Genomic DNA, 16,258 nt, shown 5'->3' on the forward strand with positions numbered 1-16,258 from the left:
TCTAGTGCTCCTCTGTCCCATATTTAAAAGGATTTTTACAAAAGTGCCTCATTTTACTGGATGATGGTCTACCTTTTCCGAAATTCTCAGATGCTGTTTTGGGAGAAATAACCAAGTATGCGGAGTTGGAGAACTGTGTGGCCCATCGTATGTAGATACAATCGGTCATGATCCTTGGTTGAATCAATTATCTGACTCATGTGTCTGTCTCTCCTGATTTAGGCCCAAACTGAAATATTATAAGAGTCTTCGAACATCTTTAAGAAGATCTTTCATTTTAGGAGGATTTTGGGATATGTCTTCAATAAGGGTGTTATTGCTAGATATGTGATAAAATTCATTCTCCATGGTTATAAGGATACCTGCCTTTTATAGTTTGTGATAGGCATACTGCCTCATTAATTGGCATGATAATCATGACCATTAGGCATACAGCAGTTATAAGAATAGGTGCCTTTGCATTAATAACAAAATGTGTGACATCGAATCGGTGCCTTTGCATTAATAACAGAATGTGTGACATCGACGGAAGATCAAACAGAAAAACTCTTGGGCAAGAATAGGATTTCTGTTGGTATTAACCCCGTAGTGTCAGCACATGGTAGCCTTTCATTGATCCGGCTGCCGAAAAGTGGGTGTAAACACGTGCAATGAATGCCCCATCTTTTCCTCACAAAATCTTATTCCCACGTTTTGCAGCATCTATTCCTCACGAAATCTTATTCCCAAGTGATGAGTGGGCAGGATCTCACCCTCTACAGAGGTGCTGTGATATAATATAAATCAGAAACAAATGGTGTTCCATCCCCTATAAACACTTAGCACAGCAAGGCCCACTCGATTTTGAACGGTTTCCACCCAATTTCCAAGACCCATGTACAAATCAAGCCGGGTTCGAGTTCATAAATTTGGACCCAGTTAAGAAACCTGTCCAGTTGGGTTCGGATCAGTTACACCCCCTCAGACCAGTTAAAATCAGTTAGGTTTGGTCCAGGTTAAGAAAAATTAATCTTTAATAACAATATTACATGAGATGTCTTCTACATGCATGAGGGCATAGCCAAGCCCACATCATGTATTGGATATTATATTAACTATTCTGTCAATGCATGTAAGAAAGCCAACTTATACCACACAACCTGTCAAAGTGGCAAACGTGTGTGATCTAATCCATCCATTCAAATAGGCCCAACCATGTAAATGCCCTTAATGTGGACCCAAACCTCTCTTGAACCCAAGTTCCAAACACCTGGCACTTGAACCAATCAGATCCGAGTCTGGGTCTGGGTCCTTAAAAAAGGGTCCCATACCCGACCAAAAAATAAAACGAGCCCGATCAACCCATGTCTTGAGATCTTAAGAAGCCAACCTGTTGACAGCCCTAAAGTCTGAGGTAAAAGAATATGAGATGATTCTAGCACCTAACAGGTAAGAAAGAACAGTGCTACCATTGCACATTCGACTGGCAGTCTACTGATCAGATTGCCCAACAGATGCAAATTTTGGACAGTGGCCCACCATAAGAGTGCATATCGTATGCTCGTCATTCCCATCTTCTAGAAAGAGAGGCAGCACAGTTAGAAAGCGTGAATCCACGGGAAAAAATGGGTAGTTTAGGTCCATGATTTACAACAGAAATGCAGAAAATAAGGGGGGGTGGGGAGAGAATGCAGAGAACAACAAGACTACTGCACAACACCAGCTTTTATCTATATGAATATAATGACAATTTCTACATTTACAAAGGGACTGTATTTATTATGATGACCTTACTCAATCGACGGTGGCTGATGATAAGAAGCCGCAAGAAGAGCAGCTCCAGTGCCAGACCCATCTTCTGATACCCTGAGAACAACATATCTGGCCATCTCTTCGCCTAAGATTTCGGCCACCGCTTCATTCAAGTATTCCCTGAACATGGTATAACTAGAATATAGACCCCCTTCAATCGCCACAACCGTTCTCCTTGGCCTGCTGGACGACTCGCCCTTTGTTCTTCCGCTTGCAATGCCACCACTCCCATCTCTTCCTATTTTCTTCAAGATACCCACAATGCCAGCTGCTGCTAGCCGTGCAGCCCTCCGTGTAACCACATCGCATACTCTGACAACGAGTCTTCGGACCTTGAGAGGGACCTCCGGTATCTGAAAGGAAATGATAGTCAGCTCGACAAACACAATGCACCCTTGAGATGGAGGGTTTCTTACCAGAGCATGTGCTATTGAGATCCAGGATATCTATCAGGTGAGGGTGACTGTGGTGCCCCGGCCCAAATCGGGCTGGTCCACCACTCCCAGGCAGAGTACGGAAGCCTAGTCATCTTTTCTAAACATTCATTTTCTCATACACATGTAGCCCATGAGAAGTGTGAACCAGCCTAGTCCAAAACCAGCACATGTTCACAGTGGGCCTCACCTGATTAACAGCCCCCAACTCAGCAAAATTGACACGAAGAACCCCATCGATTTCGCATGTCTTTTAGCAAGGGCAACACACAAATGCAGCACCCACTTGACAAAGAATGTAAAAGGAGCATATACCTGCAGAACCTCTTGCAAGATCTTTGCAACTTCTCTCAAGTTGGGGGAATCATCTTCATGCATGGCAGACATCAATGGCGTCCTGGATTTTGTTAGAAAGGTGTAAAACACGTCACAACACTTGAAATTCTTATGAGTATTATACATCAGTAATGCCAGCCTAATCAAATGAAGCATTCAGAGTAAGAGTTTATGGTGTGATGGAGATCCAACAAAAAGGATGTTGCATGCATGCATTGTTCCTAATCATTTAAACAGAAATTATTTAAATATTCTACATTAAATAATGAACCCAGTGAAAGTTTCTAACTAATCAGAGCTAGAGACATTGTGATGCATTAGTAACGCAGTTCTGCCTCGGATTATATTCCAGTATCTACAGAGTGAGAAGTAAGAAACTAAGAATACAATGAAGGACATTGCGGGCCTCAGGAGTTGCCGGCACCTACAAAATGGATCCTCCTACAAAATGAAGAACATTGCATGCCTCAGAAAATTGCTACCCAATGGCCTAAATGGGACCCCCAACAAGTTCTCCATGGACACAAGGAATCCTCAATGCAGCTAAATGAAGGGCTAAAGGGCACCTTAACACATGAAAATTGCAGGAAATGCTACGATATATCAACCCACTTGTACTGATTCATTTGAATCATCTTAAGATGAAGAAAACCCCGGAAGGGCTCTTGCATGGCAATTCAAATGATCCCATGGTGAAACCAGCCACCTGTTTGGCTCACAAGTAGTCAGGTATGATGCCCAGATACAGATGCTGGTACTTCAGACTTTAGTTGCATGAAGCGTGAAGCAAAGCAGCAAAAAAATTGGACGCAGGAGCAGAGAAACATCTCTTTCAAAATGGAAACAAGTATAAATAGGCAGGTAGCAGGAGCAAGAGAGGGAGTCCGAAGAGGGGATCCCAAGCAGGAATAGCACCTAGTTAGTAAGATACTACCATTAAGTTCCAGACACAACTGCAGAGAATTATGATATAGCTGCCCACAACATAGTATGGCATTCATAAGAGGCTGAACATACTTTGGTTTTTTATTTTCTTGTACTTTGGAAATTTTTACAAATGCTCTTAATTTTAGTTTTAGACTTTTAGTATAATTTTCAGTCGATTGGGCTCGCTAAATTATTGAAACTATCCATTCCTGGTGGTTTTACAATAAAAGTTTATATAGAATTTTTTTTACCAATATTTTGACAACATATAAATACAACACACACAATTGCCACGTGTTATGACAAATGATGCATGCTTTCATACACATCTAAGTGGCTCGTCTTCCTTCACCACTTGACTTTTAAGGCATTCAACAATTGGATTGCCACCATCCTTTGTTCCTACCACCATTATCAGTTTGGACAGCATCACCTTCCATTGTGGGCACTCTCTTGCCCGGTGGTCCTCATCACAGATGAAGCACATCCAGAACTCTTCAAGGGGGTTTGGGACTTCCTTTTGTCTTGTGGCTTCCTGAAGCCCATCGCATCATTGGACTCTTTTCTTCCCCATCTTTTCCCTTAGTGGAGTGATCGGACTGCCTGAAATTTGAAGCACCTTCACCATTTTTGGTGAACTCTGGAGTCACTCAGCCACTGTCATTGTTGATGCAAGGTCATGAAAGCCTTGTCGTTGCAACACTTGCTCTGCCCATGGCCATAGACCATCCATGAAGAAGAAGAAATTGACTTTCTTTGTCATGTCTGTGATGCCCAACAACAACATAATGAATTGCCTAACATATTCCCTAATCGATCCAGTGTGTCAGAGTCACTTGAAACTCTTCCTTGCCAAGCATTCTACATTCTCAGGAAGGAATTGCAGCTTCAACTCCTTGACCACTTCCCATGTGTGGAAGGCGCAGAGGCCCTTCTCAATGTCATCATGTCTCTTGTGCCACCAAAGCATCGCCGCATCGTTGACGTACATGATTGGCATACGTACTTTGACCTCTTCAACTTCCAACTTAGAATCCCGATAGCACTACTCCATTTGCCAAAGAAAATTCTCCAGCTCCTTGGCGTCCCTAGCCTCATTGAAGTATCCCCGGTATTATCTGTATCTCCAGCTTGGCGATAACGTTAACACTGGTAACGATAGCAATAAAACTGGTAGTATCAGAAATTCCAGGCATCGGCGATGTATCGCTATGTATCAGCAATATTTTGATAATATCTCCAACGTATTGATATCACCAAAAATTTGTTTATCGAAAAAAATTCCATTTCAACATATTTTGTGGAAACATGGTTGTATGCAGTGTTCAATTTGTCGACAATAATATCATAGCACTATCATTATCACATCATAGGTGGTATCGTCACCACGATCTCTCGTTTCCTTTCCAGTTGTCGATGATTTCTAGGAGAACTATCATGTGTTGACAACATTTTGAAATATCGATGGGTGTTTGGATGGTTGGATAGATGGTTGAATGGATAGATAGGATGGATCGGATGGTTGGAGAGATGGTTGAATGGATAGATAGGATGGATCGGATGGTTGGATTGATTTCTCACAACAACACATGGTTTGATTTCTCACAACAACACATGGTTTTAGACCCCCATTAAATGGGAACTTAGTGTGTATGCGTTCTTATTGAAAATTTTTGAATCTTAAATACGCAAATGTGTACCTAAAGTTTCATTGAAAATTTCCACCATTTCCCCATGTTTCCCCACATTTCTAATCGTTGGCAATATCATCAACGATATCTATATTATTTCCGCATCCTCGGCCAGTGATACTTGTAGCGATACCAAAACTTCAAACACTGGTTGGAGTAGACCCATTGTTTGCGACAACCTTCTCTAAGATGGAAACTATGTTACATGGCTCCTCAATCTCCTTTCCTATCACTACAAGTCTCAATAATTTGGGTCACAATTCGTGCCTTTAAGTGCTTCCACTATACTCCCCACACAGCCCAACACTTAAGACCCGAACCCAAACCCCGACATGGGGCCAGCATACCAGACCCAAGCCTGAGCCTGAAAAGGATTGGCCGGGCCTAAGCCTAATCAGAAAATTGATAAAATCTCTATTTCCCACTTGAATGTTCCTATACATTGATCAAGTGGGCCACATTTGCACAAAGTAATAGACATTCTGGAAAAACAAAACCAACAGTAGGGATTAGAATGCCATATTTGGGATATAAAACATGTACATGTAAAATCAGGTCCGTCCAGGCTGGGCCTGGTCGGGTTTCTTTGACTTGAGCCCAAGCCTAACCCGAAAATTAATAAGGCCCATGCCCAACCCACAGGCCAAGCAAGTATGTTCAACCCGGGCATCAGGTGGGTTGGGCTCGTCTGGTCAAGTGGGATACCTAGCCCATTACCACCCTTAGCTTGAATGCCTCAGTATGAACCCATAGAGTCTCCCCTCTTAAGCACCCCAACCATTCATCCCCTCCGGCAATACAAAGATCCAACTTGCCCATGTGATTCCTCCAACATACCAAAGTCCATGCTCACCCTTGGGTTATCGGACCAATTCCTATAGCAATGCTTGTTGGACAGATCAAACCTCCCATCAACATGCTCAGTTACAGTCACCTCCAACGCCGACATGAGATATAATGAACTATGCTCCATTACCAACTATCATGGACTTTAAGCCGTTAGCAATGCTCCCATTAATCAACACAGAAAAATGACCAGAAGACACAAGGGCCCACATCCACCCTCTCCATTTATCCCCAAACTCAAGACGCCCCAACATGTAATCAAGAAACTCCCAATCCACACAATCACAAGCTTTTTCAAGATCATGCTTAAAAACTACGTCTTTCGAACCCGCCTTGACACACAAATGGATACATTCATGAGCAAGTAAACAACTATCTAAGATTTGCCTATTTGCAATGAACACAACAACTATCTAAGATTTGCCTATTTGCAATGAACACACCTTGAGAGGAGGAGATGACCTTGTGAAGGACAGGCTTGAATCTATGAGCAAGGACTTTAGCAACAATTTTACAAGAGCTGTTAATTAGGTTGATAGAGTGGAAGTATTTAAAAGTGGAGACACCCTTAATTTAGGGAAAGGCACAATGAAGAAGTTGCTCATTTTCCAAAGCAACCTCCCAGACTCTAGAAACTCTGATAAGAAACTGAGAACATCACCCTTAATAATTTCCCAAAAAACTTGGAAGAAAGCAACGTGGAAACCATCCAGTCCCAAGGCCTTGTCTCTTCCAAGATGCATAACAGCTTGTTTTACCTCAGCCTCCCCAGAAGAAATCTGATCGAACTCCAGATTGTCCAGAGAAGACCTGCCCCATCCATCTTTAGAAGGAAGGCTGACTTGTTATCACAACAAAGCAAGCACCTATTAGGCATCACAATCTCATGATTCTTAAAGTGGTCAATTGTCAGAATTTTGTCGCGACTCGCTGACCAGACGAAGGGTCAGATCTTCATAGGCACCTAAGCAGAGCAAATCTTGCAAAAAAAAACCAACATGATGCCACCAGCACCACCCAAAGCAAAAGGGCCAACAACTTCACCAACAATCTACCATCTGGCTCCAAAGCCATAATCCTCCTATCCTTGCCAGATAAAGGGGTGTACCCAGCATCCAAAAATCCATCAACTGAACAAGGCTCAAGATTTCAGTCTCTAATTTTCCACCAGAAAGTGGGGCTCCACACAACCCTTTCCCCTAAGAGGTGAAGCAGTTCACTCACCATGGGCCCTCTGTGATCTGTCAAGAGCATAAGAAGAATGCAGTTGGCCATCTAGTTAACTAGAACCCTACTAAAGAAAAAGAAAAAGAAAAAAAAACAAGCACTGTAAAGCACAGGCATCAAATGTAGCAGAATATTTTGAATGGCAACAACCAGAAAGAAAAAGAAGCTTTGAGGAGAATGCAGAAACCAAGACAAGAAACAGCAAATGCAAAAGAATAGTGACAAAACAATCAACCTTAGCAGAAGTAGTGTAATTTAATAATGGAAGTTTACAGCTGGAGAAAACTTTATTCAGGTGAGAAGAATTGAAGCATAAAAGAACAAATCAACTCCAAACATGCAAAAGATCATCTGGGCTCAACTTTTTTTTTTTTTTGAAAGATCATCTGGGCTCAACTTTCACCAAACAACTTCGAGTACAAAGATTACACTAATCACTGACATAGAATGACACTCGGTCATTAGAAAAACTGAAGTATGCAAGATGAATGGTCACATTGTCAGATGAATGTGAGGATATGGGATCCCTCTTCCCCATTGATTGAACCTACGGTCTATGGGGATTTCAAGAGCCAGACCTATTAGTTATTTAGATTTTATGATGAATCATACCAAATGTGTTACAAACCCAACTGCCAATACTGTTGAGAAAAAGATTTAACATGGCTATGCCGATGATTCGCAAACAATCCTAGTCAGGCTCATATCTTGAGAATTAAGATTTGAGGGATCCTGTTGCAGCCAATCATTGTGATACTCGCTTCCCATACTCATACTTGGGTAACACATTAACATTTTGAACCCATGAATACTACATGATTATGTTTGTGCTGTTATTGTAAAATAGGTGACTCGAAATTAAACAAAGACAAGAATCAATGCTAATGAGGATTGCGGGGGGTTGTCCTTCCATAAAATTTCTAAAAGAAATGAAAGAAGGAAAATAAAAAATTAATACCAAACATGGACCGACCTCAAGATAAAGGGCACAGACAGGCTAGGAGCAACATCACCAAAAAGATCCGAGTCCTGTGCCATCCGAAAAATTACTCTTCTTACAATATCACCTAGATACATCCCAGAAATCATCTTCTCAAAACCCTGAAGCAAGAGTCACAAGGTTATACTTATCCATAGTTTATCCAAGGACAAAAGCCAAAATTAATGAGAATTCACCACAACAACTAAGACTTGCCTGATCATTTGGGTTAAGGCTCTCAGCATCTAGATCAATATCATAAGGAGTTCTTGGCAGATGAGACGACCAAAAATTTCCCCATTCCATGTTAACAGCCTAAATAACAACAGGGTTTAATCAGACGTAAAAACAACAGGAGTTCTGCAAATCCCATGTACACTTCTATATGTGGCCAGACATGCCAACATGTCATGAATGCAAGAGAAGCAGGCCATGCATGACAGCCCAGATTGTGATGACCGGCCATGCATTTCCGCCTAAGGATCAGGCTGGTCAACTTATGATGTGTGACCCAAATCTATGAGAATAATGGACAGTCCATATTCAACATATACATGTGGCCCACCTGATCAGTATCTGCCCAATTATTGGTCAGTCACCTACATAATGGAGTCCACCAAGTGCATGGTCTGGATGTTCCACATGCCACAAGTGCATGCAGGCAATACAAAAATCAAAACAGCACAGGTAAAGATTCTGCTGTGTGCGCATATGTGTACTTCATGTAAGACATGAGAATATATGATGACTGAGATGAAAAAAAGAAAAAAAAAACGATACCATCTCTCCCGAATTTGTAAGAAGGCCTTGACATTTGATTATGGCATCCGTGCGCTCCAAATAGCACGCATTTGTGCCAGTTCCAATAATAACTGCAGCCACAGTGTCCTCATCATGATAATGTCCAAGAGCTAATGTTCCCACAGTATCATTGACCTGCTTACATAGACCAGAAATTAAGCATGCAAAACCTAATTACTTCATCAGCATTTGTCATTGTTGTTCCTGATCATAATGAATATAAAGGCTTTAATTACTAGGGAATGGCACAGCAGATATGACTAAGTATGACTTAATACATTTCACCAAAAAAATATCTGAAATATGGTCCAGCATTTCTAGTCAAGAGTGAAACAGGATCTGAAGAACAATTTTTTTAACAATGACGATTATTCATGTCTTTTACCTCAATAAGGGCATCTTTGGATGTAACAAAAAGTAGGGTTTTAACTTATATCAGTAGATAAGTTACTTTTTTTAAATTTAGTTTGTTAATACCATTATTTAACTTATTTCCGAAAAGTAACTTATTCCAATCAGTTTTTTTATATATATACTGATGAAAAAGATACTGACGAGAGGCATTAGGCAACTGACCCTGGTTAGGCGGAGCATAGCCAGAGCATCCTATATTGTCATAATGTGCCATGATATGTGTGCAGTGCTAGGTGCTCCTCGTCTATGCATTTAGGGCCCACAGTGACCTGGACCATTGACCTTATTAGCCCATGGCTTAGTGATCTGAACCATGGACCTTATTATGCTTAGTTTTGGGGGCCCCATGATCTACCAGGCTGGGAGACCCAAACCCTTTCATCGGTGGTCTGGTTATGCATATTGGACAGCTAATCTTACAGTATGGAAGATGTTAGGCCTATTCTCCATCTCTGGTGGACCCATCAGATCAAATGGTGGAAGATGGTGCAAGTGTGTACAGTTCAAATTTGGGGCCCACATTTTGGAAGGACCAGATCCCAATTCTAAAATGAACCAGACATTATTGAACAAGAGAAACTTTAATAATCCGGCAGAGCATGATGATAGACACACAGCTTAGAAATTACTTGGGAATTGCATACATGGCATTCAGATAACTCATATTGAACTGTCCAAATTATGGATCTCGGTACAGATGTATCATGAACCAAAAACTATCAAATTGGTAGACATTTTATTGGACGGTTAAAATTGAAAATCATCCAATGATCCTCCAACAGTTAGGATTGTTCAAGCAATCAGATTTAGGGGATTGTTCCCCATACTTTCTGGTACTTCTGCAGATCCAGCCATTGGTTTAGCTGTGATGGGCCCGCCAACATCTGAAGCTGTGTTGTGTTGACCACATGGCAGTATCCTCTCCATTTACCTGAAGCATACTAAACACATTTGATGCACCAACATCATTTTCAAATCTAGCCGTTAATCTGGCATCGATGTCCATACCAGCAGCCGTCGCCAGCCGTTGAATTGAGTCCGGCAACATGTCCTCATGGGCAACAGTGGGCACACATGAAGGTAAGTTAAGCTCCTAAAGATGAATGATGCACATCCAAGGGGGCCCTGCATGATGGACGGCCCACATCCAAGGTGGGCCTGTGCAATGTATAGCCCACATCGAAGGTGAGCCTCACAAGGTGGATAGTCCACGTTGAAGGTAGGCCTCACATGATATATAGTTTACAGTGAAGACAGGCCAAGGCGGGCCCAGCATAATAAACAGTCCACATTAAAGGTTAGCCCCATGTGATAAATGGTGGTTGAAGTTTAGAATGGACCAAACAAACTTATGGATTAGTACTTGTGTGATGTTGGGAACCAAACATGCTTTTCTACTTTTTGGCAGATAAGTATGTTGTTTACCAAACATACTTCTCTACTAAATAAGTACAAACCAAGATAAGTTACTTAGAGACATAAGTAGCTTATCTTAAGTAACTTACAATCCAAAAAGGCCCTAAATGATCTTATCAACATGAATATTAATAAATTTGAAGATGTTCTTAGAAGACGCAAATATCCTTGTATTTGTCCTAACTATTAATACAGCCAATGACCTTTGTTGTAATCTCAGAAGAAGTCAGGCACATCATTGACATCTTATTATAAAGACCCCTTGTTATAGTTGCACGAAGCATGAATCGAAGCTGCAATTGATTTAGGTGCAGGAGCAGGAAAGCATCTATCTCAAAATGTTTTTGAGTATAAACAGGTAGGATACAGCATCAAGAGCACAGATCTGAAGCGCAATGCAAAGCAGGAGCATGGCACCTAGTTAGAAGAATCAGGCAACTAAGTCCCTTGTGCTTTGACCCACTTCATACCCTTTCAATATTAAAAAATTTTCATAACATATTTTCTGACAATATTCAAGAATATCAATTGACTAGATGAAGCACTGTGTACCAGGACTCAAACACATTAGTTCTTGCCGAGTTTTGTTTTCCAAATCCTTACCAGGTAGTGTTGTCTTCAAAAGAATCACATGCCCGGCATTGACTGGGTTTTCTAGAACACACGTAAGCGAGCTCAAAGGTAGGGCTAGACAGAGAGTGGAGATCAGCTATTCAGGGAAGCAAGTGATGCTTGTATGAACAAAGGAAGTGAATTATTCCGCTAGTGGACATTGGGATTGATGGAGAGGATAAAAAAGAATCTTGCATCCCTTCTTAGTGCAAGGTCAATAATTAACATATTATGTATTCAGTTTCAACTTGCAACCATAGCATCTTCATTAGAAGCCATCTTGAATAGGCCACTAAAACCATTACTGAGAGGCCATTCCTCGCAACGGATGTCCTTTTCAAGTTGTCACCTTTCCTGACTCATTCTTATACCCGGTTGAAAGAAACCACAACATGTTTGACAGCTCTCCACAGACCTGAACTTTCTTCTATTCACTCTGCAAATCTTCAACTCACTGACTTGCCACCATATTTCATGCAATGATGTAGACAGACCTTATCGAATTCTCCACCACCATTTGCCCAAGGGACCTTGTTCAACGCTCTATGCCTCAAGCCAAACCTCCCTCTACTTTTAGTATGCAAAGCTTTTTCCATCTAATCAGATCATTCTTATGACCACCTCCTCCAATCCAATGAAATTTGTGTTGCAGATGTTTGGTGCTGCTTATAACATTACATGGGCATTTGAACAAAACATCACAAATTAGAATATTCCACAATTGAAGCTTTCTTTCCATTCTTTCCACCAGCATGCCCGCATTACATGGGCATTTGAACAAAACATCACAAATTAGAATATTCCACAATTGAAGCTTTCTTTCCATTCTTTCCACCACCATGCCCCATAGATACTAGCTAGCTTCCTCAAGCAATGTGAAGGATCAAGGAAACGGGAAGCAAGCCTGTCTTGCATTTGAACACATCCACAATAACTTAAATCTTATCTTCCTCGATCAATGACCACGGTGTACTTTTCCCCTTTTCACTTTAGTCCTGACATCACCTCATAGCAAGAAAGTATGTCTGTTATGACTATCATGCTTCCCTAACTTCACCATTGCCAAAGATAACAATATTATCCATGTACTACATGTAAGAAATTCAAAGATAAGAATTATCCACTTAAATGCTTTCAAGCACACCCATCGAAACCTCGTTCGGCCTTGGGCATGCAAAATATCCACCTCTTTGATTTCCTTTCTCGATTATCTTTTCCAAGTCACTCGTCTCATGGTGCCCCAGCTCATCAAAATAGTGATTAGGTCTTACAAACTAAATGATCTCTTATTTTATTTGCCGTGCTAACGATTTAATAATTGTCTCTGTAAGTCCAAAATGATTCAGGTTATGCTCTTACCTATTATCTAGATATACCAAGAGAGAAGTACAATCAGTCTAATGAGCTACTATAAAATATTTAATCATGGGTGGGGCAAGCTCTTCTATTCTGGTTCATGGTTTCTCTTGGTTTCAGACATAACTGGTACATTACAAAATAACTATTCCTCTAATATATTTAACCTTGGACGTAACTCCTTTGGATTTTGGATTCACTCTGCATAAAGATTCAAGCCATAGAATTTCTCAATTCTTTTTTCTTTCTTTCTTTTTTTTTTCTTTTTTTCTTTTTTTGAGAATTGAGAATTTCTCAATTATGACACAAGGTACATACTAGATCCAATAATTACATCAGATCTATAGAATGATTTTCCGTATCCCAACTAAAATCAATCCAACCCATTTTATATACATGATGAACCCCAATGACAATTGGTTGACGTATCTGATGGATACAGAAATGGAATCTACTTCTAGAAATCCTATTCTTAGCATGATTTTGGGAAATCTCTTTGCTATTACTCAAACAAGCATGAAACGTATGCTCGCATATTTGTCCATATTTGATTTGTGCTCAACCATCTTTTGCAAATCATTTCTTAGTAAGAAACCCTTGACTCACCAATGCAAGCGAGGACACTTTTTATGTCGATGAATTCTTAGTAATTTTTTTAGGGTTAATGGAAGCTTTACTAAAGGCCTGCTAGCAAAGCTGAGCAAGAAAAGAATATAAAGGAGAAAAAGATTCACATCCTAAGGACCATCTTTACAAGATCAGGATCTACATCCAAAGAGGCTGACCATTCCAAGATGAAAACTTTAATGGTCAGCAACCATAGATCCCGCGGAATCCCAGAACCACTGCCTATTCCGCTCACCCCAGGATGAAGGCTCTCTCTCTCTCTCCCCGCTCACCCCAGGATGAAGGCTCTATTAGTTAACATGTGCTTTGATCAAGTGCATGCTGACCATCTTTATTAATTAACATGTGCTTCGATCAAGTGCATGCTGACCATCTTTATTAATTAGCATGTGCTTTGATCAAGTGCATGCTGGTGCATGTGTTGCCATGCAAGCTGATGGTATTACATAAGCAATGAATGGTGTCATGAGTGAATAATTACTTTAAAGTTTGAAAACGAAGTGGTGGAACTCTAATCATACCAATGCTGCTACCCGCATATCCAGTCCTCTTCTGGTCATTGCCTGTTGTAAACACTCAGCCACATCTACTCCAATCTGAAGAGCAAAATAAATATTAGGTGGTGCCTGTGCAAATTTACACGTGGATGACATAAAAATAATACAATCTGACCAAGCGCAAACCTTTCAACACAGAGAACAACCAGCTGCTGTCTATTTTGGGAAAATAACAGTCAAAGAACTGTAATTATATTCATTTAATTACAATTATACGATAAAAAAAATATAAGACTTTCTTTTATACAATTTGATCATGGGAAATCTGTGGATATTTCAATTTGATTAACTTATATTCTTCTAACAATATCTGAGTACAACAGGTTACACAAACGAATGTAAGACTTCTGAATCTTTATTAACCGATCTTTTGGCCATTAATATTAAGGATAATTTGCAGAAGATGAAATACAGAAGGTTCTGTAAGAGATGTCGGGTGCTTGAAAAGGACATTTTATTGAGCATTGTTCACGAGAAGAACTCTACAGACAGTCTTCATATTTTGAAGATGGAATGATCAGAAGACGGTGATTCAGGGGATCCAACATCGAACGCTATTGATCCAAAGAAGGATAACAAGATTTTCAGAGATCCTAAACAATATACCGGTTGACAAAACATGTGCAAAGGATTCCACAAATGGCAACTGAAGAAAGCTCCCATTTGAACATCCTCCAAAAGATCACAAATGCCCAGCAAGACATAGTTGAAGACGAGGCCAGAATAGTTGAGAGAAGTTGATGTAGGAGTGTAGGACAAATGAAAGAAAGCAACACATCTTAATACCTAATCCAAACTTTCGAGTTGAAGTCGCATCAAACCTAGAAGTCTCTAACCTCCAGTTGAATCAGTCCACGCATAAAAGCATCATGCACACAAAATTAATTTAACCAGAGATCAAGAAAAAACAAAGAAAACTTTTTCTTCTCATTCACAATTCATTATAATAGAGTCTTTACAGGTGAGTTGAAGTCACGTCAAACCTAAAAGTATGTAACTTCAAGTTGAATCACTCCAATAAAAGCATCATGCCTATAAAATCATTTTAAAAAGAGATTAAGAAAAACAAAAAGGACTTTTTCTTCTCATTCACCACACAAAGAAAACTTTTTCTTCTCATTCACAATTCATTATAATAGAGTCTTTACAGGTGAGTTGAAGTCACGTCAAATCTAAAAGTATGTAACTTCCAGTTGAATCACTCCACCAATAAAAGCATCATGCCTATAAAATCATTTTAAAAAGAGATTAAGAAAAACAAAAAGAACTTTTTCTTCTCATTCACCATTCACCATAAAAGAGTCTTTACATGTATATATGATTTCCCAAGGAAAACGAAACCCTAATCTAATCCAAAACCATTCACAACCAAATCTAACCCTGACAATTCATTAATTCTAATCCTAAAAATTATTTAGTAAAATATTAAATTTTGTATCAGTTTCAATAAATATTAATTGTTCATTTGGAATGGAAGCAGATTTTATTAAAAAAAGAAGCGAAACAAAGGGGATTAAAGAAGCCAATAGAACCAAAAAAAAAAGACGATCAGGAATTTAACCACTTTCAATTCTGCTAAATAGCAAAAGAGTCTATTGCTTCATTCCTTTCATATCAACAATAATCCCCCTCAAAGAGAAAGGTGACGTGGCGTCCTTTTGCTTTTACCAAACCCTTCCCATTGACATATTTGGAAAAAGACCTGAATCAACTTTGGCATAACCCAATCAATCGTGAAGAGCACTAATAACCTTCACCAAATATCCCTAATAAAATCGCAATGAAGAAAGTTATCTACAGACTCCTCATTTCAAAGGCAAAGAATTAAAAACATTGGAAATAACCATAAATCTTCTACTGAAATGTGTAACAGCATGGACCTTATCCCTTCCCACAAACCAACTAAAAGCAATCACCCTCAGGACCCAAATAAGTCCAAATGTGCACTGGCAAAGCTCAATCGTCTCCCCTTATCCCCTGACATTTAATGAATTATGAATAGAACAACTGAATAGAAAACTTCTCCCTTCTCTTGATGTTCAACTGACATTTGATTTTTTTTCCCCAGTTTTTGGGTTGCAATTATATAGGAATTGCATAGAGCGGACAAAATCCTCAAACTCCGCTTTATTAAGAAGCGTTTGAAAGCCCGCGGCCAGGGTTACCTTGATGACGGATCGCTTCAGTACAAGGTTTGGGTACATAGTAGCTACTTCCTCCAACATACACGGGTAGGACCAAGCA

At 40.0% G+C, this 16,258-nt stretch overlaps 1 protein-coding gene across 2 annotated transcripts in view; it reads right to left on the minus strand.

Moving 5' to 3' along the window:
• Positions 1-1,579: 1,579 nt before the first annotated feature.
• Positions 1,580-16,258, minus strand: part of LOC131250837 (hexokinase-3-like) — a 31,471-nt gene continuing 16,792 nt past the window's right edge. Inside the window, exons 4-9 of one of the 2 annotated variants that reach the window (XM_058251183.1) lie at positions 13,979-14,053; positions 9,012-9,167; positions 8,448-8,546; positions 8,226-8,353; positions 2,541-2,622; positions 1,580-2,144 (exon numbers count right to left, since the gene is read on the minus strand). In XM_058251183.1, the coding sequence (XP_058107166.1) occupies positions 1,770-2,144; positions 2,541-2,622; positions 8,226-8,353; positions 8,448-8,546; positions 9,012-9,167; positions 13,979-14,053 (915 nt within the window). In that variant the 3' untranslated portion in view covers positions 1,580-1,769. Of the gene's footprint in view, positions 2,145-2,540; positions 2,623-7,226; positions 7,267-8,225; positions 8,354-8,447; positions 8,547-9,011; positions 9,168-13,978; positions 14,054-16,258 lie in introns of those variants that run through there. The other variant, XM_058251184.1, reaches the window with a different exon arrangement.

The sequence above is a fragment of the Magnolia sinica genome, chromosome 7 (assembly GCF_029962835.1).
Source record: "Magnolia sinica isolate HGM2019 chromosome 7, MsV1, whole genome shotgun sequence".
Taxonomy (NCBI): Eukaryota; Viridiplantae; Streptophyta; class Magnoliopsida; order Magnoliales; family Magnoliaceae; genus Magnolia; species Magnolia sinica.